General features: G+C 47.0%; 1 protein-coding gene across 1 annotated transcript in view; it reads right to left on the reverse strand.

The window, feature by feature from the left end:
- Window positions 1-26,151, reverse strand: part of LOC311115170 (beta-arrestin-1) — a gene marked incomplete at both ends in the record, with an annotated part of 92,921 nt that extends 66,770 nt beyond the window's left edge. Inside the window, 2 exons of the mRNA XM_084190373.1 lie at window positions 25,652-25,700; window positions 26,082-26,151. Coding sequence (XP_084046499.1) covers window positions 25,652-25,700; window positions 26,082-26,151 — 119 coding nt within the window. The remainder of the gene's footprint in view (window positions 1-25,651; window positions 25,701-26,081) is intronic.
- Between the last annotated feature and the right edge of the window lie 726 nt (window positions 26,152-26,877).

Raw genomic sequence — 26,877 nt, forward strand, 5'->3', positions numbered from 1 at the left:
TATTCCTTAGCTATGCCTGACAAGTTATTCAAGTTAATTAACCAAGACAATTTTGGAAAAATCAACATCATTATTTAAGAAAGGGGGATATTGTAAAGTGTATTGAGGAAGGTGGTCTGAATGCAATTGACTTTGATCCAGTGAATGGTACCATCAACTTAAAAATGATTACAATGTTTTATTCAAAAATGTGAACATTTTTGGTTCGAGTTTCCTTCTAAAATCTTTAAGAGTTTTGGTGGTATAGATTTTTTATTAAGATGTGATTTTGAGATTTCTAAACTGCCCATTAAGTTATCTGCATTTCATCAGCAAGTCCTCTGTTATTGGAAACTAATAAATAAACATAACTTCACTCTGCATACTAATCCAATTTGGATCAATAGATACATCCTAGTAATTAAGAGTAAATCCTTATTTTACAATGAACGGATGGATAAAGGTATCTGGTCTATTCAACATTTAATGGATGATAATGGAAATATTTTATTGTATAACGATTTCATAAAAAAATATGACCTTGTTTGACCTCGATAGACAATATACTACAGTGGTTAAGGCAATCCCACAAGCAATTATTATTTTAGTCAAAGGAATGTTGACTTATTCTGCTGCAGTATCACAGATGTTTTCATTAGTTATAGAAGGATACAATTTCTTAGATAAAAAATGTAATAATATATTACATTTTAGTCATTTAGCAGACGCTCTTATCCAGAGCGACTTACAGTTAGTGAGTGCATACATTATTTTTAAAAAAAATCATACTGGCCCCCCGTGGAAATCGAACCCACAACCCTGGCGTCGCAAACGCCATGCTCTACCAACTGAGCTACATCCCTGCCGGCCATTCCCTCCCCTACCCTGGACGACGTTGGGTCTCCCGGGTCGCGGCCGGCTATGACAGAGCCTTCTTAAGAACTACTCTTACTGCAGACGGTTTCTCTTCACCTCTGAAAAGGAAATATATGTTACAAGACTTCGCTAGGTGTTCTACCGTCAGAATAAGAACCAGATACCATTCTTCTCCTTCATCGCCTAAAGCTAAAGAAGTTCATCTCAAAACACTGAAGGATATTTATCCATGTAATGATTTCTTAAGATGAAGATTTAACTCTGACTTGAACCATTGTGTGTTTTTGTAACTCAGATATTGAAACGGCAGAACATGTTTCTTCTTCACGTCAAGCCTACTAAAACCTTTTGGGATTGATTTCAGTACTAGATCACATATGACGATCTATTCATACCAACTTTAACGTTTAATAATATCAGGTTTGGTTTTCTAATGGAGGACAGGAAAGCTGAATGTATGTATAATTTTTTGATCATCATGGCAAAATATTTCATTCACAAATGTAGTTTTTTGAAAAATACCCGTTTATTGTCTTCTCAAATTAGGTAAAGTTATATAAACAATCTTTGAAATTGGTTAAATTCCAAACAAGCCCTTGATCTTTATAAAAATCTCTGTAAATAAAAAACATTTGCTCAGTCTGTTTATTGAAATAAATGCTCTTTCAATATGTGAATTATTGCTGGAAAGGACAGAAGCAAATGTATTGTGTCAGAAGATGGCAGCGTGCATAGAACAGAGATGAAAAACCCAACCAACCTCAAAGTTAATCTGAACCCACAAAGAATTTCAGGATAAAGACAAGGTGAGATATTATTATTATAGATATTATTTTATTTTTTGGAATCCGTCAGGATTCGACTCCTGGTATCATATGAACAGAAATGTGTAGAATTGCAGGAAATTAGCTTTAAAACTGCACATTTTTCTCTCCACCAACAAAAAGGGTGTTAACAGTTTGAACAGTTTGGGGTTGCATGGGTTTGCTACTACGCTGATAAATGACAATATCCATCTGGACCTTTGCCACCTAGGAAATGTGTGTGACCGGACCATCTCAAATAGTACTTGAATATCCCTGCTATAGGCCAACAACACATAAATGTCTCCTAAACTCCCATGCATAAGGCTACTTTCTGTCCCTAACACTAAAACGAAATAGTATAAAAACGAAATAGAAAAATGTTTTTATCAAACTGAAACTGAATTAAAAACTACAGATTTGAGCCAGTTTGCTACAGCAGGAAAATAATCCTGCAGCGTCAGGAAATGTGAATTATTATGTGGATTATAAATAATGGAGGTTTTTGTAGGGGTTGATACATTTTTGGTTAGGGCAAATCAAGTCTGAATATTCAAAGTGGAAATTACAAACATTAGAAGTGTTTTTAAAACTCAAATACACTACAAGTTTGCATTTCCTGCTGTGCAGGAATATTCTCAGCAAAAAAAAAGTGATCAAATTAAGATCCTACATCTGTAGTAAATCAAGTCTGAAAACTAACTGAAACTAAATTGAATTAACCCCCCAAAAAGTAAAACTAATAGATATAAAAAACGAATAGAAAATCATCAAACTAAATAACCTTAGATCACATCACAATGTTGCAATGCCCATTACTTAACGTCTTCCATTCTAGATATCCCTGTGTTAACGTCAGAGCAGCAGGGCTGTTGTACAATACTCTGACTCTCTGAGCTCAGCATAATAACACTATTTGAAGCGTCAGATAATAATAATACTAATCTGCAAAAAAGCACACACACCGGCCATGATGCGTTTACAATACCGCGTTGGTAATACACCATTATTTGTTCGACCAAATGGGAAAACGTCTGTGTGGTGAGCCTTTGAAATAAGATCACGATCAAACCAGCAGGATCAAAATAGCTAGGTAGTCCAACACTCTCCCCGACATGCAACCATCCCAGAGGCGGGGGAGAAAGGATGGAGATCCTGCTGCGTCTGCCAGCCACATCCCAAGCAGGTGCACCTGATTCATCCTAGCTAGTCAAAATACAGAATAATAATCAAGCATTTTTGTCAACATCGATGACAGTTTGGAGACTGGAGGTAGGCCGTCTTCCCTGCTACGTTGACCTCGGTTTGCAGTATGACAAAGTCACTCACAAATGTATCTTTGATACAGGTGTTATCAGCAACTTCTGTGGACAGTGTTGGGTAGCTACTGTAACTAGCTAGCTGTAGCTTGGTACCTAGCATAGCACCAATGCAACTAGACTGAAAACAATGACCAGAAACGGCGATAATTGTCAATATTCTTAGCAATGATTTAGGAATCCACCTGTCTAAGTATTAGCTAGCTAGGCAGCCACTTGTTGGTCTCCTATTTACATTGTACATGAAAAGAAACTATCTAGCTAGCTAGATAGATAGCGAACTAAACAAGTTAGCCAGCTACCTACACCTGTTGCTCCAAGCTAACCATATAAGCAGCTAGCTAGCTTCATCTGGCTAGTGTGGCTTGACCGGGTCTGATCATCAGCAACCAAATACGAAAACTGTCTTATAAATTAGTGGTATTTTAGATGATAGTTAGCTAGCTAACTATAGCTACTGAAAAAGATGATGTCGTTTTGAAAAAGATGATGTCGTTTTGCCATGTTTTTTTGGGGGAGAACATTTGTTTTCATCCATCTGCTAGCAAAAAAATGTCTGACCAGCACAGTGATAGTGTAATCCATGTGTAATAACTCCATAAAAAATGAATGAACATGTCAAATTATTACGTGACGTGCAGTCATAATCAAGTCCTGATTGGTCAACAAGCTTATTTGACGGGTCAAAGTGTTATTTGATGTGTATCTTTTTTGACATGCAAAGACCCAAACAGCATTCCAAACTCAGCAGGCCTATAGTACAACACGGACTGTCTCAGCCTTCTAATACTGCACAACCACGAGGTTTTCTCACCTCACCTGGGGTCAAACAGCATGTGTATTGTTTTTCTAACACTGAGCATTTGATTGAGCCTGGCTGGAGTACCAGATGTGCTTACACGTTTGGGTTCTATTCTATTGGTTGCATTGCTCCAGTCAAGCTTTAATCAAATGCAGTTAAAGTATTTGGAAGATAACAAATAGTAGCTATTTGGATCCAGGTCGGTTTCTCTCAGACTCAGTCAGTCACTCACCCAGTTTACTCAGCCCTGATGGCGCTCTCCTCTCCAGCCTGTTAAATGGTGTCCAATGCAATACTGTGGTGTCCCTCCCTTTCCTCCCTGCCTCCATATCCTCCCTCCCTGCCTCCATATCCTCCCTCCCTGCCTCCATATCCTCCCTCCCTGCCTCCATATCCTCCCTCCCTCCCTCTGTATCCTCCCTCCCTCCCTGTCCTCCCTCCCTCCGTATCCTCCCTCCCTGTCCTCCCTGCCTCCATATCCTCCCTTCCTCCCTCCCTCTGTATCCTCCCTCCCTCCCTGTCCTCCCTCCCTCCCTGTCCTCCCTCCCTCCCTGTCCTCCCTCCCTCTGTATCCTCCCTGTTCTCATTCCCCCTTGCCTCCCTCGCTGACCTCCCTCCCTGTCCTCCCTCTCTCCCTCCGTATCCTCCCTCCCTGTCCTCCCTCTCTCCCTACCTGTCCTCCCTCCATTTACACCCTCCCTCCCTCCCTCTCTCCCTGTCCTCCCTCTCTCCCTCCGTATCCTCTCTCCCCCCCTGTCCTCCCTCTATAGTCTTAATGACTCCAGGAAGACATTATGTCACTGTCCAGAGCAGAGTAGCAGACCCTCCCCTACTTTCTCCTGGAATGACGGTTGTGGGGAATAACTAACTGGAAATACTTCCCAGAAACATAGCATATTCTGTACTGTATGACAGAGGTTTTTTAAAACAAAACAAAAAAATGTATTCAAATGTTAAAAACTAAAACAATGTAAATCTTTCTGATAAACATTGCAGCTCTGACATGATGTAGTGATGATGTTAGGGTTAGGGTTGTGGTTTACACGGCAACAGGATTAGGGTTAGGGTTGTGGTTTAAATGGCAGCAGGATTAAGGTTGTGGTTGTGGTTTACATGGCAACAGGGTTAAGGTTGTGGTTTACATGGCAACAGGGTTAGGGTTGTGGTTTACATGGCAGCAGGGTTAGGGTTGTGGTTGTGGTTTACATGGCAACAGGGTTAAGGTTGTGGTTTACATGGCAACAGGGTTAGGGTTGTGGTTTACATGGCAGCATGGTTAGGGTTATGGTTGTGGTTTACATGGCAACAGGGTTAAGGTTAGGGTTGTGGTTGTGGTTTACATGGCAACAGGGTTAGGGTTAGGGTTGTGGTTTACATGGCAGCATGGTTAGGGTTAGGCTTTACATAGCAGGCAGGGTTAGGGTTGTGGTTTACATGGCAACAGGGTTAGGGTTGTGGTTTACATGGCAACAGGGTTAGGGTTAGGCTTTACATAGCAGGCAGGGTTAGGGTTGTGGTTTACATGGTAACAGGGTTAGGGTTGTGGTTTACATGGTAACAGGGTTAGGGTTGTGGTTTACATGGTAACAGGGTTAGGGTTGTGGTTTACATGGTAACAGGGTTAGGGTTGTGGTTTACATGGTAACAGGGTTAGGGTTGTGGTTTACATGGTAACAGGGTTAGGGTTGTGGTTTACATGGTAACAGGGTTAGGGTTGTGGTTTACATGGTAACAGGGTTAGGGTTGTGGTTTACATGGTAACAGGGTTAGGGTTGTGGTTTACATGGCAACAATAGATGACTGGGGATATTTGACTCTGCTGCTCCTGGACTCATTCAAATATTATCTTTGGTATGCAAAAGATTACACAGTCGTTGTGCAGAAAAACAACACTCAGAAATGGCCTATTGAGACTACTGTAAGGATAACTACACCAAGAGTCGTTTCACTCTCAATAGGACCCCCTCAAAACAAACACAGAAAAACTATGATATTTCACACTACTAGTGTTGCCACAGTATTATTGTACCAGACTAACCCTGACCCTAGCAGACTGAATATCTCTCCTGAAGCAGGACGTCATGGACTCGGATGATTCCCCCATCGTTCCTGTACCCAAGAAAGCGAAGGTAACTGAACTAAAGGACTAGCACTCACCTCTGTCATCATGAAGCGCTTTGAGAGGTTGGTTAAGGACCATATCACTTCCATCTTACCCGACACCCTAGACCCACTACAATTTGCACACCGCCCCCCAACAGATCCATGGACGACGCAATTGCCATTGGCATTGCACTGCCCTATCCCACCTGGACAAGAGAAATACCTATGTATGAATGCTGTTCATCGACTACAGCACACCATAGTCATCACTAATCTAAGGACCCTGGGAACACCTCACGCTGCAACTGGATCCTGGACTTCCTGACGGGCCGACCCCAGGTGGTGAAGGTAGGCAACCAGACATCCGCCACGCTGATCCTCAACACGGGGGGCCCTACATGGGGGCATGCTCAGCCCCCTCCTGTACTCCCTTTTCACCCATGACTGCGCAGCCACGCACGTCTCCAACCTAATCATCAAGTTTGCAGACGACACAACAGTGGTAGGCCTGATTACCAACAACGACGAGACAGCCTACAGGGAGGAGGTGAGTGCCTTGTGGAGTGGTGCCAGGAAAATAACCTCTCCCTCAGAGAGAGCACACCCCCCATCCACATCGACGGGGCCGGAGTCAAGAGGGTCAAAAGCTTCAGGTTTTGTTATATTTGTGTCTTATGATTCTATTATAAAGATAACCTCATTCCCAGATAAATGCCCATGATGAATGTCAAACTATCTTCTGATCGATTCTGAAATGGTCTCTTCACACCGACAAGTGTGGTGAAGAAGGCGCAACAGCTCTGTATCACCGCCTGGTACGGCAATTGCACGGTCCGCAACCGCAGGGCTCTCCAGAGGGTGGTGCGGGGGGCACACTGCCTGCCCTCCAGGACATCTACAGCACCTGGAGTCACAGGAAGGCCAAGGAGATCATCACCCGAGCCACGGCCTGTTCACCCCACTACCATCTAGAAAGTGGAGACAGTACAGGTGCATCAAAGCTGGGATCGAGAGATTGATAAACAGCTTCTATCCCCAGGCCATCAGACTGTTAAATAACCACCGCTAGACAGCCTCCGGCCAGTACCCTGCCCTCCGGCCAGTACCCTGCCCTCCGGCCAGTACCCTGCCCTCTGACCAGTACCCTACTCTGCCCCTCAGTCACAGTCACTAGCTGGCTACCACCGGGTACTCTACCCCAGGGGTTCCCCAACGTTTTAACTTGGGGGCCCCCCTTCCAGCATTGGGGAACATCCTGCACGCGGGCTAGTTGATCTGGACATTTCTGACAAGTTATAAATAGCTCTCTAAGGTCTGCAATGACTGACATGACAAGAGGAACTGATGATCCAATACCCAATTTAGAAATTGTACCTTGTGCATTCTAATATTACAACTTTCAACAGTAAGTTTAAAACCGGACTGAGTTCCTTTCAATTATTTAAAAAAAAAAATTTGGGGGGGGAACCCCGCTCACCCCCTGCCGACCCCTCGCGTCCCACAGTTTGGAAACCACTGCTTTACCCTGCACCTTAGGGACTGCTGCCCTATGTACATAGTCATTGATCACTGGTTGCTTTAATAATGTTTACATATATATATTTATCTACTGCTGTACTAAATGTAAATAAATGTAACATTTTGGATTATGGTGTGCTTGTTGACATTTACTGCATTGATTGATAGGAACTAGGAACATAAGCATTTCGTTGCACCTGCCATTTCGCCATTTAAAAATGATTAAATTCATTCCATTTCAATGTGAGATATTCCTTAACAACATTACGCTTCATTTGAATACATCTCAGCAGCTTTGTGAAGACAGAAACATCCTCCAATTCACACATTTAGATACATAACAAGACAAACAAAGACAGACTTTCTCCTTCTGGTTTTACTACCGTAGGAACAAATCAGATTTAGATGTGCATCTGTCGTGTGTCTGTCTGTTTGTAAAGACTGCATGATGGTGAGGCGCACAGATACTCCCTTATAGGTTAGATCATCCATATAGGGCTGCACATGTTCAATTAGCATCTCTCCTACTGTAGCTCCTCAATAATTCAACTGTTAAGAAACATATGTTACTGTCCTCCTTCCCAGAGCTGCTTCTGTTCTGTTAATATCCTCCTTCACAATGGCCACATAAAAACAATGAGGTCAAAAGTAAATGTTCAACCAATTACGAGACATCATCATTTCATTTTACATGATGACATGATCCTTTCCCCCGACCCAACCCTGCTTCCTGATTCATATCTGTGACAGAGATACTAGATATAATGACGAGATGCTTTTGTGTCCGCCGTAACAATGGGATTCCTTTGTCCACAGAGCGGAACGGCGGGCTGTCAAAAATACTTTTTGAATATTTGATGAGGGGTGTTGACGTCAACCGCCTGTATTCAATGGAGAGTGACATGCTGTCCTCATGAATATGCATAGACCGTCTCGAATTTCAACAGGGGCAACTCTGATATAAAGTGTTTTCTCTCAAAGTTGCCGGGATGTCAAGTGCATCACAAAACTTCATTTTTGTTACAAACTTCTATTAGATCAAATAAGCCTCACGTATCAAAATATCAATTCATGTTTATCTTGACTAAATTCGACATGCTCTCATTGCCCCCATACAAAAATACCTCACTTGCTTAATAATTAATGATCTGCTTAAACGTGGACAGATTTTGGGCGGAGTAAACCCGCTCGCTTCAAATCAAATCAATTTTTATTTTGTCACATGCGCCGAATACAACAGGGATCGAATTCACCTTACCGTGAAATGCTTACTTACAAGCCCTTAACCAACAATGCAGTTCAAGAAATAGAGTTAAGACAGTAAAAAAGTTAATAAAATAACAATAACTAGACTAAAAACAGGGGGTACCGGTACTGAGTCAATGTGCGGGGGTACAGGTTAGTCAAGGTCATTTGTACATGTAGGTAGGGGTAAAGTGACTATTCATAGATAATAAACAGCAAGTAGCAGCAGTGTAAAAACAAAGAGGGGGTTGTCAATGTAAATAGTCCGGGTGGCCATTTGATTAATTGTTCAGCAGTCTTATGGCTTAGGGGTAGAAGCTTTGGGGGTAGAAGCCTCTTGGACCTAGACTTGACGCTCGCGGTAGCAGAGAGAACAGTCTATGACTTGGGTGAGTGGAGTCTTTGATAATTTTTTGGGATGCTGACCTACGCAGAGTTGCAAAGAAAAAGTCCAGTGTCTGTGTTCTTTTGTCCATCTTAATCTTTTATTTTTATTGGCCAGTCTGAGATACAGTTGAAGTCGGAAGTTTACATACACTTAGGTTGGAGTCATTCAAACTTGTTTTTAAACCACTCCACAAATGTCTTGTTAACAAGCTATAGTTTTGGCAAGTCGGTTAGGACATCTACTTTGTGCATGACACAAGTAATTTTTCCAACAATTGTTTACAGACAGATTATTTCACTTATAATTCACTGTATCACAATTCCAGTGGGTCAGAAGTTTACATACACTAAGTTGACTGTGCCTTTAAACAGCTTGGAAAATTCCAGAAAATGATATCATGGCTTTAGAAGCTTCTGATAGGCTAATTGACATTATTTTAGTCAATTGGAGGTGTACCTGTGGATGGATGCCTCTTTGCTTGACATCATGGGAAAATCAAAAGAAATCAGCCAAGACCTCAGAAAAAAAACTGTAGACCTCCACAAGTCTTGTTCATCCCTGGGAGCAATTTCCAAACGCCTGAAGGTACCACGTTCATCTGTACAAACAATAGTACGCAAGTATAAACACCATGGGACCACGCAGCCGTCATACCGCTCAGGAAGGAGACGGGTTCTGTCTCCTAGAGATGAACGTACTTTGGTGCGAAAAGTGCAAATCAATCCCAGAACAACAGCAAAGGACCTTGTGAAGATGTTGGAGGAAACAGGTACTGAAGTATCTATATCCACAGTAAAACGAGTCCTATATCGACGTAACCTGAAAGGCCGCTCAGCAAGGAAGAAGCCACTGCTCCAAAACCGCCATAAAAAAGCCAGACTACGGTTTGCAACTGCACATGGGGACAAAGATCGTACTTTTTGGAGAAATGTCCTCTGGTCTGATGAAACAAAAATAGAACTGTTTGACCATAATGACCGTCGTTTGGAGGAAAAAGGGGAAGGCTTGCAAGCCAAAGAACACCATCCCAACCGTGAAGCACGGGGGTGGCAGCATCATGCTGTGTGGGTGCTTTGCTGCAGGAGGGACTGGTGCACTTCACAAAATAGATAGCATCATGAGGAAGGAAAATTATGTGGATATATTGAAGCAACATCTCAAGACATCAGCCTGGAACTTAAAGCTTGGTCGCAAATGGGTCTTCCAAATGGACAATGACCACAAGCATACTTCCAAAGCTGTGGCAAAATGGCTTAAGGACAACAAAGTCAAGGTATTGGAGTGGCCATCACAAAGCCCTGACCTCAATCCTATAGAAAATGTGTGGGCAGAACTGAAAAAGCGTGTGCGAGCAAGGAGGCCAACAAACCTGACTCAGTTACACCAGCTTTGTCAGGAGGAATGGGCCAAAATTCACCCAACTTATTGTGGGAAGCTTGTGGAAGGCTACCCGAAACATTTGACCCAAGTTAAACAATTTAAAGGCAATGCTACCAAATACTAATTGAGTGTACGTAAACTTCTGACCCACTGGGAATGTGATGAAAGACATAAAAGCTGAAATAAATCATTCTCTCTACTATTATTCTGACATTTCACATTCTTAAAATAAAGTGGTGATCCTAACTGACCTAAGACAGGGAATTTTTACTAGGATTAAATGTCAGGAATTGTGAAAAACGGAGTTTAAATGTATTTGGCTAAGGTGTATGTAAACTTCCGACTTCAACTGTATGGCTTTTTCTTTGCAACTCTGCCTAGAAGGTCAGCATCCCGGAGTCGCCTCTTCACTGTTGACGTTGAGACTGGTGTTTTGCGGATACTATTTAATGAAGCTGCCAGTTGAGGACCTGTGAGGCGTCTGTTTCTCAAACTAGACACTCTAATGTATTTGTCCTCTTGCTCAGTTGTGTACCGGGGCCTCCCACTCCTCTTTCTATTCTGGTTAGAGCCAGTTTGCGCTGTTCTGTGAAGGGTAGTAGTACACAGCGTTGTACGAGATCTTCAGTTTCTTGGCAATTTCTCGCATGGAATAGCCTTCATTTCTCAGAACAAGAATAGACTAACGAGTTTCAGAAGAAAGTTATTTGTTTCTGGCCATTTTGATCCTGTAATCAAACCCACAATTGCTGATGCTCCAGATACTCAACTTGTCTCAAGAAGGCCAGTTTTATTGCTTCTTTAATCAGCACAACAGTTTTCAGCTGTGCTAACATAATTGCAAAAGGGTTTTCTAATGATCAATTAGCCTTTTAAAATGATAAACTTGGATTAGCAAACACAACGTGCCATTGGAACACAGGACTGATGGTTGCTGATAATGGGCCTCGGTACGCCTATGTAGATATTCCATTTTTTAAAAATCAGCCGTTTCCAGCTACAATAGCCATTTACAACATTAACAATGTCTACACTGTATTTCTGATCAATTTTATGTTATTTTAATGGACAAAGAAATTGCTTTTCTTTCGAAAAACAAGGACATTTCTAAGTGACCCCAAAACTTTTGAACGGTACTGTAGGTCCTGGATGGCAGGAAGCTTGGCCCCAGTGATGTACTGGGCCGTAAGTACTACCCTCTGTAGCGCCTTACGGTCAGATGTCGAGCAGTTGCCATACCAGGCGGTGATGCAACTGGTCAGGATGCTCTCGATGGTGCAGCTGTAGAACTTTTTGAGGATCTGGGGCCCTATGCCAAATCTTTTCAGTCTCCTGAGGGGGAAAAGGTGTTGTCACGCCCTCTTCACGACTGTCTTGGTGTGTTTGGACCATGATAGTTTGTTGGTGATGTGGACATCAAGGAACTTGAAGCTCTCGACCCGCTCCACTACAGCCCCATCGATGTGAATGGGGGCGTGTTCGGCCCTCCTTTTCCTGTTGTCCACGATCAGGTCCTTTGTCTTGCTCACGTTGAGGGAGAGGTTGTTGTCCTGGCATCACATTGCCAGGTCTCTGACCTCCTCCCTATAGGCTGTCTCATCGTTGTCTGTGATCAGGCCTAACACTGTTGTGTCGTCAGCAAACTTAATGATGGTGTTAGAGTCGGACTAAGCACGCACCCCTGAGGGGCCCCCGTGTTGAGGATCCGCGTGGCAGATGTGTTGTTGCCTACCCATACCATCTGGGGGCGGCCTGTCAGGAAGTCCAGGATCCAGTTGCAGAGGGAGTTGTTTAGTCCCAGGGGTCTTAGCTTAGTGATGAGCTTTGTGGGCACTATGGTGTTGAAATCTGAGCTGTAGTCAATGAACAGCATTCTCACATAGGTGTTCCTTTTGTCCAGGTGGGAAGGGGCAGTGTGGAATGTGATTGAGATTGTGTCATCTGTGGATCTGTTGGGGCATTATGCGAATCGGAGTGGGTCTAGGGTTTCAGGGATGATGGTGTTGATGTGAGCCTTGACCAGCCTTTCAAAGCACTTCTTGGCTACCGACAGTCTTGAGTGCTACGGGGTGGTAGTAATTTAGGCAGGTTACCTTCGCTTTCATGGGCACAGGGACTATGGTGGTCTGCTTGAAACATGTAGGTATTACAGACATGGTCAGGGAGAGGTTGAACATGTCAGTGAAGACACTTGCCAATTGGTCTGTGCATGCTCTGAGTATGCAGCCTTGTGAATGTTGACCTGTTTAAAGGTCTTGCTCACATTGGCTACGGAGAGCGTGATCACACAGTCATCCGGAACAGCTGGTGCTCTCATGCATGCTTCAGTGTTGCTTGCCTCGAAGCGAGCATAGAAGGCATTTAGCTCGTGTGGTAGGCTCGCATCACTGGGCAGCTCGCGGCTGGGTTTCCCTTTTTACTCCGTAATAGTTTGCAAGCCCTGCAACATCCGACGAGTGTCAGAGCCGGTGTAGGAGGATTCAATCTTAGTCCTGTATTGACTCTTTGCCTGTTTGTTGGTTTGTCTGAGGGCATAGCGGGATTTCTTATAAGCTCAGTTGGTAGAGCATGGCGCTTGCAACGCCAGGGTTGTGGGTTCGATTCCCACTGGGGCCCAGGGGGGCCAGTATGAAAATGTATGCACTCACTAACTGTAAGTCGCTCTGGATAAGAGCGTCTGCTAAAATGACTAAAAATGTTTAAAAAATGATTAGTGTCCCGCTCCTTGAAAGCGGCAGCTCTAGCTTTTAGCTCAGTGCGGATGTTTCCTGTAATCCATGGCATCTGGTTGGGATATGTACGTGCGGTCACTGTGGGGACGACGTCGTCGATGCACTTATTGATGAAGCCGGTGACTGAGGTGGTATACTCCTCAATGCCATTGGATGAATCCAGGAACATATTCCAGTCTGAGCTAGCAAAACAGTCCTGTAGCGTAGCATCTGCGTCATCTGACCACTTCCGTATTGAGCGAGTCACTCCTAGTGGCCTAATTCTATCCTCCTGAATCCTGCTTTGGTTTTTGCTTGTAAGCAGGATTCAGGAGGATAGAATTAGGCCACTAGGAGCGCCGCTTCTGGATGAGCATTTTCTTGTTTGCTTATGGCCTTATACAGCTTGTTGAGTGCGGTCTTAGTGCCAGCATCGGTTTGTGGTGGTAAATAGACGGCTACGAAAAATATAGATCTCTTGGTAGATAGTGTGGTCGGCAGCTTATCATGAGGTACTCTACCTCAGGTGAGCAATACCTTGAGACTTCTTAATATTAGACATCGCGCACCAGCTGTTATTGACAAATAGACACACACCCCCACCCCTCGTCTTACCAGACGTAGCTGTTCTGTCCTGCCGATGCACGGAAAACCCAGCTAACTGTATATTATCTGTGTCGTCATTCAGCCACGACTCGGTGAAACATAAGATAATACAGTTTTTAATGTCCCGTTGGTAGGATAGTCTCGAACGGAGATCATCCAGTTTTTTCTCCAGTGATTGCACGTTGGCCAATAGAACGGATGGTAGAGTCGGGTTACCTACTCGCCGACGAGTTCTCACCAGGCACCCCAATCTCCGCCCCCTGTATTTATTTTCTTCACGTGAATGACGGGGACTTTGGGCCTGGTCTCGGAGAAGCAGTATATCCTTCGCGTCGGACTCATTCAAGAAAAGATCTTTGTCCAGTTCGAGGTGAGTAATCGCTGTTCTGATATCCAGAAGCTCTTTTCGGTCATAAAAGATGGTAGCAGCAACATTATGTACAAAAGAAGTTACAAACAATGCGAAAAAACACACAAAATAGCACAGTTGGTTAGGAGCCCGTAAAACGGCAGCCATCACCTCCGGCGCCTCATCTTCTCTGTCTGTGATCAATTGCTGCTTCTTCTATTTGCTTTCTAGACCCTGTCAATCAATCAATCATCTCTTACTGCGCCGATCTGCTTTCTAGACCCTATCAATCAACCATCTCCTGCTGCTCCGATCTGCTTTCTAGACCCTATCAATCAATCATTCTCTATTGGCAACATAGCCTGCTGAAACTCAATTGAGATGGAGAGAGAGAGAGAAAGAGAGCGAGAGAGGTCCAGAAAGGCAGAGCAGGGGGTGGGAGGCAGATAAGTGGATGAGTAGAGAGAGAGGGAGGGAGGAAGAGAGAGAGAGAGAGAGGGAGGGATGACAGTCTCTCCCTGTTTAACACACAGGCCACGACAGACATCGCTGCCTTCAGTAGGGAGATGCAAACAAGCTTTCACTTTTCCCCCAAATGCATTTCAGTGTCCACCATGATGGCTAACAGGATCCCTGCAGATGTACACAGCCCATCTGTAATTAGCCCACCCAACTACCTCATCCCCATATTGTTATTTACGTTGTTATTTATTTTGCTCATTTGCACCCCAGTATCTCTATTTGCACATCATCTTCTGCACATCTATCACTCCAGTGTTAATACTAAATTGTAATTATTTTGCACTATGGCCTATTTATTGCCTTACCTCCATAACTTACTACATTTGCACACACTGTATATATATTTTCTATTGTGTTATTGACTGTACATTTTGTTTACCCCATATGTAACTCTGTGTTTGTTGTTTTTATCGCACTGCTTTTGCTTTATCTTGACCAGGTCGCAGTTGTAAATGAGAACTTGTTCTCAACTGGCCTACCTGGTTAAATAAAATAAAAGAGCACAGAGTCAGAGAGACAGACAGCTAGCTAGTATCTATCCATGAGCAGAGAGACAGACAGCTAGCTAGTATCTATCCATGAGCAGAGAGACAGACAGCTAGCTAGTAGTTATCCATGAACACAGAGACAGAGAGACAGACAGCTAGCTAGTATTTATCCATGAACACAGAGACAGAGAGACAGACAGCTAGCTAGTATCTATCCATGAGCAGAGAGACAGACAGCTAGCTAGTATCTATCCATGAGCAGAGAGACAGACAGCTAGCTAGTATCTAACCATGAGCAGAGAGACAGACAGCTAGCTAGTATCTATCCATGAGCAGAGAGACAGACAGCTAGCTAGTATCTATCCATGAGCAGAGAGACAGACAGCTAGCTAGTATCTAACCATGAGCAGAGAGACAGACAGCTAGCTAGTAGTTATCCATGAACACAGAGACAGAGAGACAGACAGCTAGCTAGTATCTATCCATGAGCAGAGAGACAGACAGCTAGCTAGTATCTATCCATGAGCAGAGAGACAGACAGCTAGCTAGTATCTATCCATGAGCAGAGAGACAGACAGCTAGCTAGTAGTTATCCATGAACACAGAGACAGAGAGACAGACAGCTAGCTAGTATTTATCCATGAAAACAGAGACAGAGAGAGACAGCTAGCATCTATACATGAACACTGAGAAAGAGAGAGACAGCTAGCTGGTAGTTATCCATGAACACTGAGAAAGAGAGAGACAGCTAGCTGGTAGTTATCCATGAACACTGAGAAAGAGAGAGACAGCTAGCTAGTAGTTATCCATGAAAACAGAGACAGAGAGAGACAGCTAGCATCTATACATGAACACTGAGAAAGAGAGAGACAGCTAGCTGGTAGTTATCCATGAACACTGAGAAAGAGAGAGACAGCTAGCTAGTAGTTATCCATGAAAACAGAGACAGAGAGAGACAGCTAGCATCTATACATGAACACTGAGAAAGAGAGAGACAGCTAGCTAGTAGTTATCCATGAGCAGAGAGACAGACAGCTAGCTAGTAGTTATCCATGAAAACAGAGACAGAGAGAGACAGCTAGCATCTATACATGAACACTGAGAAAGAGAGAGACAGCTAGCTGGTAGTTATCCATGAACACTGAGAAAGAGAGAGACAGCTAGCTGGTAGTTATCCATGAACACTGAGAAAGAGAGAGACAGCTAGCTAGTAGTTATCCATGAAAACAGAGACAGAGAGAGACAGCTAGCATCTATACATGAACACTGAGAAAGAGAGAGACAGCTAGCTAGTAGTTATCCATGAAAACAGAGACAGAGAGAGACAGCTAGCTGGTAGTTATCCATGAACACTGAGAAAGAGAGAGACAGCTAGCTGGTAGTTATCCATGAACACTGAGAAAGAGAGAGACAGCTAGCTGGTAGTTATCCATGAACACTGAGAAAGAGAGAGACAGCTAGCTGGTAGTTATCCATGAACACTGAGAAAGAGAGAGACAGCTAGCTGGTAGTTATCCATGAACACTGAGAAAGAGAGAGACAGCTAGCTGGTAGTTATCCATGAACACTGAGAAAGAGAGAGACAGCTAGCTGGTAGTTATCCATGAACACTGAGAAAGAGAGAGACAGCTAGCTGGTAGTTATCCATGAACACTGAGAAAGAGAGAGACAGCTAGCTGGTAGTTATCCATGAACAGTTTCCAAGTTATGTTTTGAAGTTTGGAGTTGGTGGTGGTGCTGTTCAGGGAAGGTAAAGCCCCATCATAAGCTGTGTACTTGGGAAAAGCCGCTTCCACTCTGGCCAGCACCCTTCTCCAGAAGGACATGATGCAATGAGACACAGGGGAAACAAGAAGGCCAATTTATTGTGAATGGCTGGAGACGATCCTTCTGGAGGGGGATAGCGTGGATTCCCCTAGCAGCTCCAGTATGTCAGATGCTTTCAGCCCCAATCCATAAATGAATCAAGAGCTCTTAACAAGGAGCCATTTAAGGCAAGATACTGTACACCCTGCCCCAGCCTCCCATTCACCCCTAGCCAAGACAAATACACACATGCAGCCCAGTGATGGAGTGGGAAGGAAACGGGTGGATAAACATTGATCTTTGTTGGCAGTGAGTAAAGTAATGATCCCTATACTTTCAATGCATTTTTCAGAAAAAGTTGGGTAAATGCTCACGCAAATCTCGCTCTCTCTCCCACACACACACACACACACAGTGATTCCCCCCACAGCAAAATACTGAACAGTATGCTTCACATCACCACCCAACACCACAGGACTGAAATAAGTGTAACACAGGTGTTTAATATTCATACTTCATGTGTTCCTTGTTTTGACTCAGCTTTGTAACATGACTGTGACACTCACAGCAGCACACAGACAGACAGACAGACAGACAGACAGACAGACAGGAGGGTAGTGCAGAGTCTGTCAGTCCTCTGTAGAAGTTACAGTGCTGCATCTGGGTCTCTGTCTGTCAGTCCTCTGTAGAAGGAGACCCTCATATAGATTGAGAGAGCAGGAGTCCCCAGGGCTGTCTATCAGAGAGATGTCAGACAGGTTGGTCAGGTTGTGTGTCTGTGTGTGTGTGTATCTGTGTGAATAGGGTATTTGGGGGCCTCTGTCACCCTGCTCATTTCTGTTGCCACATGACAAGTCACATGGGTTCAGCTCAATATCAAGGTCAAGTTTCACTGCTGTGTCAGTCTGTGTCCGACCTGGGTTCAAATACATGGGTCCCCTGTAGCTCAGTTGGTAGAGCATGGCGCTTGCAACGCCAGGGTTGTGGGTTCGTTTCCCACGGGGGGCCAGTATGAAAAATGTATGCACTCACTAACTGTAAGTCGCTCTGGATAAGAGCGTCTGCTAAATGACTAAAATGTAAATGTAAAATGTATTGGATTATTTGTTATTCAAATACTATTTTCAAATACCTTAGTTAAATGCCTGGGTTAAATACCTTGGTTAAATGCATGTGTTAAATGCATGGGTTAAATGCATGTGTTAAATGCATGGGTTAAATACCTGGGTTAAATGCATGGGTGTGTATTTGAGTCAGTGTATTTGAGTATTTTCAGATACTTTCCAAGTGAATTTCAAAATACATTCCCAATATTCAACTACTTGTTTTTAAAAATAAAAAACATTAAATAATTACTTCCAAATGTACTTTAAAGTAATTGAAATACCCTAAATAGTATTTGAACCCAGTTCTGGTTAGGGTTAGGACAGTCTGGGTTAGAGTCAGGACAGTCTGGGTTAGAGTCAGGACAGTCTGTTAGAGTCAGGACAGTCTGTTAGGGTTAGGACAGTCTGTTAGGGTTAGGACAGTCTGGGTTAGAGCCAGGACAGTCTGGGTTAGAGTCAGGACAGTCTGGGTTAGAGTCAGGACAGTCTGGGTTAGAGTCAGGACAGTCTGGGTTAGAGTCAGGACAGTCTGGGTTAGAGTCAGGACAGTCTGTTAGAGTCAGGACAGTCTGTTAGGGTTAGGACAGTCTGTTAGAGTCAGGACAGTCTGGGTTAGAGCCAGGACAGTCTGGGTTAGAGTCAGGACAGTCTGGGTTAGAGCCAGGACAGTCTGGGTTAGAGTCAGGACAGTCTGTTAGAGTCAGGACAGTCTGGGTTAGAGCCAGGACAGTCTGTTAGAGTCAGGACAGTCTGTTAGGGTTAGGACAGTCTGGGTTAGAGTCAGGACAGTCTGTTAGAGTCAGGACAGTCTGTTAGAGTCAGGACAGTCTGTTAGAGCCAGGACAGTCTGGGTTAGAGTCAGGACAGTCTGGGTTAGAGTCAGGACAGTCTGTTAGAGCCAGGACAGTCTGGGTTAGAGTCAGGACCGTCTGGGTTAGAGTCAGGACAGTCTGGGTTAGAGTCAAGACAGTCTGTTAGAGTCAGGACAGTCTGGGTTAGAGCCAGGACAGTCTGGGTTAGAGCCAGGACAGTCTGTTAGAGCCAGGACAGTCTGGGTTAGAGTCAGGACAGTCTGGGTTAGAGCCAGGACAGTCTGGGTTAGAGCCAGGACAGTCTGGGTTAGAGCCAGGACAGTCTGTTAGAGTCAGGACAGTCTGGGTTAGAGTCAAGACAGTCTGTTAGAGTCAGGACAGTCTGGGTTAGAGTCAAGACAGTCTGTTAGAGTCAGGACAGTCTGGGTTAGAGCCAGGACAGTCTGGGTTAGAGTCAGGACAGTCTGTTAGGGTTAGGACAGTCTGGGTTAGAGCCAGGACAGTCTGGGTTAGAGCCAGGACAGTCTGTTAGAGTCAGGACAGTCTGGGTTAGAGCCAGGACAGTCTGTTAGAGTCAGGACAGTCTGGGTTAGAGCCAGGACAGTCTGGGTTAGAGCCAGGACAGTCTGTTAGAGTCAGGACAGTCTGGGTTAGAGCCAGGACAGTCTGGGTTAGAGCCAGGACAGTCTGTTAGAGTCAGGACAGTCTGGGTTAGAGTCAGGACAGTCTGGGTTAGAGCCAGGACAGTCTGGGTTAGAGCCAGGACAGTCTGGGTTAGAGTCAGGACAGTCTGGGTTAGAGCCAGGACAGTCTGGGTTAGAGTCAGGACAGTCTGGGTTAGAGCCAGGACAGTCTGTTAGAGTCAGGACAGTCTGTTAGAGTAAGGACAGTCTGGGTTAGAGTCAGGACAGTCTGGGTTAGAGCCAGGACAGTCTGTTAGAGTCAGGACAGTCTGGGTTAGAGTCAGGACAGTCTGGGTTAGAGCCAGGACAGTCTGGGTTAGAGTCAGGACAGTCTGGGTTAGAGCCAGGACAGTCTGTTAGAGTCAGGACAGTCTGTTAGAGTAAGGACAGTCTGGGTTAGAGTCAGGACAGTCTGGGTTAGAGCCAGGACAGTCTGGGTTAGAGCCAGGACAGTCTGGGTTAGAGTCAGGACAGTCTGGGTTAGAGTCAGGACAGTCTGGGTTAGAGTCAGGACAGTCTGGGTTAGAGCCAGGACAGTCTGGGTTAGAGCCAGGACAGTCTGGGTTAGAGCCAGGACAGTCTGGGTTAGAGCCAGGACAGTCTGTTAGAGTCAGGACAGTCTGGGTTAGAGCCAGGACAGTCTGTTAGAGTCAGGACAGTCTGTTAGAGTCAGGACAGTCTGGGTTAGAGCCAGGACAGTCTGGGTTAGAGTCAGGACAGTCTGGGTTAGAGCCAGGACAGTCTGTTAGTATTTGTCTATACCTAATAGTGGGAGACACACTATATAAACAGAAGTATGTGGACACCCCTTCAAATTAGTGGATTCAGCTATTCATTTTAATTTAATTTTTTTAACCTTTATTTAACTAGGCAAGTCAGTTAAGAACAAATTATTATTTACAATGACGGCCTACACCGGCCAAACCCGGACGACGCTGGGCCAATTGTGCGCCGCCCAATCACGGCCGGATTGTGATACAGCCTGGAATTTAACCAGGGTCTGTAGTGACGCCTCTAGCACTGAGATGCAGTGCCTTAGACCGCTGCGCCACTCGGGAGCCCGTTGCCCGTTGCTGACAAGTGTATAAAATCAAGCACACAGCTATGCAATCGCCATAGACAAACATTGGCAGTAGAATGGCCTTACTGAAGAGCTCAGTGACTTTCAACATGGCACCGTCATAGGATGCCACCTTTCCAACAAGTCAGTTCGTCAAATTTCTGCCCTGCTAGAGCTGCCCCGGTCAACTATAAGTGCTGTTATTGTGAAGTGGAAACGTTTAGGAGCAACAACGGCTCAGCCGCGAAGTGGTAGGCCACACAAGCTCACAGAACGGGACCGCCGAGTGCTGAAGCATGTAGCGCGCAAAAAGTGTCTGTCCCCGGTTGTAACACTCACTACAGAGTTCCAAACTGCCTCTGAAAGCAACGTCAGCACAAGAACTGTTCGTCGGGAGCTTCATGAAATGCGTTTCCATGGCCGAGTGGCCGCACACAAGCCTAAGATCACCATGCGCAATGCCAAGCGTCGGCTGGAGTGGTGTAAAGCTTGCCGCCATTGGACTCTGGAGCAGTGGAAACACGTTCTCTGGAGTGATGAATCACGCTTCACAATCTGGCAGTCTGATGGACAAATCTGGGTTTGGCGGATGCCATGAGAATGCTCCCTGCCCCAATGCATAGTGCCAACTGTAAAGTTTGGTGGAGGAGGAATAATGGTCTGGGGCTGTTTTTCATGTTTCGGGCTAGGCCCCTTAGTTCCAGTGAAGGGAAATCTTAACACTACAGCATACAATGACATTCTAGATGATTCTGTGCTTCCAACTTTGTGGCAACAGTTTGGGGAAGGCCCTTTCCTGTTTCAGCATGACAATGCCCCCGTGCACAAAGCGAGGTCCATACAGAAATGGTTTGTCGAGATCGGTGTGGCAGAACTTGACTGGTCTGCACAGAGCCCTGACCTCAACCCCATTGAACACCTTTGAAATGAATTGGAACGCCAACTGCGAGCCAGACCTAATCGCCCAACATCAGTGCCCGACCTCACTAATGCTCTTGTGGCTGAATGGAAGCAAGTCTCCCCGCAGCAATGTTCCATCATCTAGCGGAAAGCCTTCCCAGAAGAGTGGAGGCTGTTACGTCAGTAAAGTTGGGGGACCAACTCCATATTAATGCCCATGATTTTGGAATGAGATGTTCGACGAGCAGGTGTCCACATACTTTTTGGTCATGTAGTGGATTTATCTAACTCGGTTCATGTGGGGGTGTGGTTCCAGTAGATGTGATTGACAGCTCTTGGCCCCACAGTAACATACCACAGCCTCTTCCATTAGAGCCATCCTCTCCACGGTATGACGTAACAATGGACAGGAAGCACAATCCACACACACCAAAATCAATCTCTCACTTCCTCTGAAAAGAATCAGGTGGTTGGGGAGCCTAGGCTGTAGACCTCAGCTCCTCTGAGGATTCTACTGAGGGCTACTTGAGGCAGTCTGGCAGGCCCAGACACTGAGATAAGTTAACCCTGTCCCCCTCAGCAGCTTCCCCAGAAAAAGGAGTCTGAGGCTGGGTAGAGAGAGGAGAGAGGCTGGCTAGAGAGGGGAGAGAGGCTGGGTAGAGAGAGGCTGGCTAGAGAGAGGAGAGAGGCTGGGTAGAGAGAGGCTGGGTAGAGAGAGGCTGGGTAGAGAGAGGCTGGGTAGAGAGAGGGGCTGGGTAGAGAGAGGAGAGAGCCTGGGTAGAGAGAGGAGAGAGGCTGGGTAGAGAGAGGAGAGAGGCTGGGTAGAGAGAGGCTGGGTAGAGAGAGGAGAGAGGCTGGGTAGAGAGAGGAGAGAGGCTGGCTAGAGAGAGGAGAGAGGCTGGGTAGAGAGAGGAGAGAGGCTGGGTAGAGAGAGGAGAGAGGCTGGCTAGAGAGAGGAGAGAGGCTGGCTAGAGAGAGGAGAGAGGCTGGGTAGAGAGAGGAGAGAGGCTGGCTAGAGAGAGGAGAGAGGCTGGCTAGAGAGAGGAGAGAAGCTGGGTAGAGAGAGGAGAGAGACTGGGTAGAGAGAGGAGAGAGGCAGGGTAGAGAGAGGAGAGAGGCTGGGTAGAGAGAGGAGAGAGGCTGGGTAGAGAGAGGAGAGAGGCTGGGTAGAGAGAGGAGAGAGGCTGGGTAGAGAGAGGCTGGGTAGAGAGAGGAGAGAGGGGCTGGGTAGAGAGAGGCTGGGTAGAGAGAGGCGAGAGGGGCTGGGTAGAGAGAGGAGAGAGAGGCTGGGTAGAGAGAGGAGAGAGGCTGGGTAGAGAGAGGAGAGAGGGGCTGGGTAGAGAGAGGAGAGAGGGGCTGGGTAGAGAGAGGAGAGAGGGGCTGGGTAGAGAGAGGAGAGAGGGGCTGGGTAGAGAGAGGAGAGAGGCTGGGTAGAGAGAGGCTGGGTAGAGAGAGGAGAGAGAGGCTGGGTAGAGAGAGGAGAGAGGGGCTGGGTAGAGAGAGGAGAGAGGGGCTGGGTAGAGAGGGTCTGGGTAGAGAGAGGCTGGGTAGAGAGAGGCTGGGTAGAGAGAGGAGAGAGAGGCTGGGTAGAGAGAGGAGAGAGGGGCTGGGTAGAGAGAGGAGAGAGGGGCTGGGTAGAGAGGGTCTGGGTAGAGAGAGGCTGGGTAGAGAGAGGAGAGAGGGGCTGGGTAGAGAGAGGAGAGAGGGGCTGGGTAGAGAGAGGAGAGAGGGGCTGGGTAGAGAGGGGCTGGGTAGAGAGGGGCTGGGTAGAGAGAGGAGAGAGGGGCTGGGTAGAGAGAGGCTGGGTAGAGAGAGGAGAGAGGGGCTGGGTAGAGAGAGGAGAGAGGCTGGGTAGAGAGAGGAGAGAGGCTGGCTAGAGAGAGGAGAGAGGCTGGGTAGAGAGAGGAGAGAGGCTGGGTAGAGAGAGGAGAGAGGCTGGCTAGAGAGAGGAGAGAGGCTGGCTAGAGAGAGGAGAGAGGCTGGGTAGAGAGAGGAGAGAGGCTGGCTAGAGAGAGGAGAGAGGCTGGCTAGAGAGAGGAGAGAAGCTGGGTAGAGAGAGGAGAGAGACTGGGTAGAGAGAGGAGAGAGGCAGGGTAGAGAGAGGAGAGAGGCTGGGTAGAGAGAGGAGAGAGGCTGGGTAGAGAGAGGAGAGAGGCTGGGTAGAGAGAGGAGAGAGGCTGGGTAGAGAGAGGCTGGGTAGAGAGAGGAGAGAGGGGCTGGGTAGAGAGAGGCTGGGTAGAGAGAGGCGAGAGGGGCTGGGTAGAGAGAGGAGAGAGAGGCTGGGTAGAGAGAGGAGAGAGGCTGGGTAGAGAGAGGAGAGAGGGGCTGGGTAGAGAGAGGAGAGAGGGGCTGGGTAGAGAGAGGAGAGAGGGGCTGGGTAGAGAGAGGAGAGAGGGGCTGGGTAGAGAGAGGAGAGAGGCTGGGTAGAGAGAGGCTGGGTAGAGAGAGGAGAGAGAGGCTGGGTAGAGAGAGGAGAGAGGGGCTGGGTAGAGAGGGTCTGGGTAGAGAGAGGCTGGGTAGAGAGAGGCTGGGTAGAGAGAGGAGAGAGAGGCTGGGTAGAGAGAGGAGAGAGGGGCTGGGTAGAGAGAGGAGAGAGGGGCTGGGTAGAGAGGGTCTGGGTAGAGAGAGGCTGGGTAGAGAGAGGAGAGAGGGGCTGGGTAGAGAGAGGAGAGAGGGGCTGGGTAGAGAGAGGAGAGAGGGGCTGGGTAGAGAGGGGCTGGGTAGAGAGAGGAGAGAGGGGCTGGGTAGAGAGAGGCTGGGTAGAGAGAGGAGAGAGGGGCTGGGTAGAGAGAGGAGAGAGGGGCTGGGTAGAGAGGGGCTGGGTAGAGAGAGGAGAGAGGGGCTGGGTAGAGAGAGGAGAGAGGGGCTGGGTAGAGAGAGGAGAGAGGGGCTGGGTAGAGAGAGGAGAGAGGGGCTGGGTAGAGAGAGGCTGGGTAGAGAGGCTGGGTAGAGAGAGGCTGGGTAGAGAGAGGCTGGGTAGAGAGAGGAGAGATGCTGGGTAGAGAGAGGAGAGAGGCTGGGTAGAGAGAGGAGAGAGGCTGGGTAGAGAGAGGCTGGGTAGAGAGAGGCTGGGTAGAGAGAGGAGAGAGGGGCTGGGTAGAGAGAGGCTGGGTAGAGAGAGGAGAGAGGCTGGGTAGAGAGAGGAGAGAGGCTGGATAGAGAGAGGAGAGAGGCTAGGTAGAGAGAGGAGAGAGGCTGGGTAGAGAGAGGAGAGAGGCTGGGTAGAGAGAGGAGAGAGGCTGGGTAGAGAGAGGAGAGAGGGGCTGGGTAGAGAGAGGCTGGGTAGAGAGAGGAGAGAGGCTGGGTAGAGAGAGAAGAGAGGCTGGGTAGAGCGAGGAGAGAGGGGCTGGGTAGAGAGAGGAGAGAGGCTGGGTAGAGAGAGGAGAGAGGCTGGGTAGAGAGAGAAGAGAGGCTGGGTAGAGCGAGGAGAGAGGGGCTGGGTAGAGAGAGGAGAGAGGCTGGGTAGAGAGAGAAGAGAGGCTGGGTAGAGAGAGGAGAGAGGGGCTGGGTAGAGAGAGGAGAGAGGGGCTGGGTAGAGAGAGACTGGGTAGAGAGAGGAGAGAGGCTGGGTAGAGAGAGGAGAGAGGCTGGATAGAGAGAGGAGAGAGGCTGGTAGAGAGAGGAGAGAGGCTGGGTAGAGAGAGGAGAGAGGCTGGGTAGAGAGAGGAGAGAGGGGCTGGGTAGAGAGAGGAGAGAGGCTGGGTAGAGAGAGGAGAGAGGCTGGGTAGAGAGAGGAGAGAGGGGCTGGGTAGAGAGAGGGGCTGGGTAGAGAGAGGCTGGGTAGAGAGAGGAGAGAGGGGCTGGGTAGAGAGAGGAGAGAGGATGGGCTGTTTAGCCTGCTGGCTGGGCAGGGAGCTACATGGCTGGTGACTCAAAAACACAACAGATAACTACCTTTGACACTACATTTACTGGGGAAATTATACAGAGAGAACTAACACGAACACACGTTGAACACTCGTTGAACATACCAAGCAACACACACACACGAGTACAGATGCACACAAATGCGTGTCTGCGCACACACACAAAATGATGAAATAACAAAGGGACACAGCATGGGGATCCTATGGCAGATAACCTCCTACACAGAGTGAAGAGAAGCAGCCATGGTGTCAGAATACAGCAGTCATAGATGTTATTATCTCCACCCTCCACAGCAACATGAAAAACCCAGACGGTATTTCCTGCTTACCTTGTGCCTTTATCTCCCATGGCGAGGATTGTTGGGTGGTAGAATCCCCCTTTTCACCCTCAGTAAATAGACCGTAATAACGTTGTGCAGAAAGGCAGAGAGAGAGAGAGAGAGAGAGAGAGAGAGAAAGAGAGGGAGGGGTGAGAAGAATGTTCTGATGTACAGACTGTGGTTGTGCAGTTCAGGGTGGGTGGGTGGGTGGGTGAATTGAAGAGGGGCTCTTCTCAGTTGGATGTCTCTGTCTGTGCCTTCTGTTCTCAGCTCTCTGTCTCCAGCTCAATGCACTTAAAAGGGCATCTCCAGCGATGCCTGAGAAATTGCCTTAATAAGAAGAAACAGGTGATTCATCCATACAGCACAGTGGGTCTGGTTTCTTCCTTTCCCTGGGTAGTCAAGTGTAGAGCTGAACGGGTCAAACTGCAGTCAGAACATCCAGCGCTCAGCTCAGTGGGAGAGAATGATCCAGCAGACTGGCAGGAGGAATCTTCCTCTTCTTCCATCTAGGTTCTGTTCACATTCAGAAGCTCTGACTGCTTCTATCACTCTTCTATGGCTCTCTCTCTCTCTCTCTCTCTCTGCCAAGCACACTCTCTCCCTCTCTCTCTCTCTCTCTCTCTCTCTCTCTCCCCCTCTCTCTCTCTCTCTCTCTCTCTCTCGCTCTCTCCCTCTCCCTCTCTCTCTCTCTCTCTCTGCCAAGCACGCTCTCTCCCTCTCTCTCTCTCTCTCTCTCTCTCTCTCTCCCCCTCTCTCTCTCTCTCTCTCTCTCTCTCTCTCCCTCCCTCTCCCTCTCTCTCTCTCTCTCTCTGCCAAGCACGCTCTCTCTCCCTCTCTCCCTGCCAAGCACGCTCTCTCTCTCTCTCTCTCTCTCTCCCTGCTAAGCACTCTCTCACTCTCTCTCCCTCTCTCCAGCACACACTCTCTCTCTCTCCCTGCTAAGCACTCTCTCACTCTCTCTCTCCCTGCCGCACACTCTCGCTCTCCCTCCCTCCCTCCAGCACACACGCTCTCTCTCTCTCTCTCTCTCGCCCCCTGCCGCACACTCTCGCTCTCCCTCCCTCCCTCTCTCCAGCACACACTCTCTCTCTCTCACACACTCTCCTCCCTCCCTTTCCTCTCTGTTGCTCACTCAATCTGTGAGAGCGCGGATGTGTGGATGGATTAGGGAACAGGGAATGGCTCTCTCGTCTGCCAAACTAATAAGATGAGAAATGCATTAAAATCAGAGA

This window comes from Coregonus lavaretus, assembly GCF_964263955.1.
Source record: "Coregonus lavaretus genome assembly, contig: HAP1_SCAFFOLD_268, whole genome shotgun sequence".
NCBI classification, from domain to species: Eukaryota; Metazoa; Chordata; class Actinopteri; order Salmoniformes; family Salmonidae; genus Coregonus; species Coregonus lavaretus.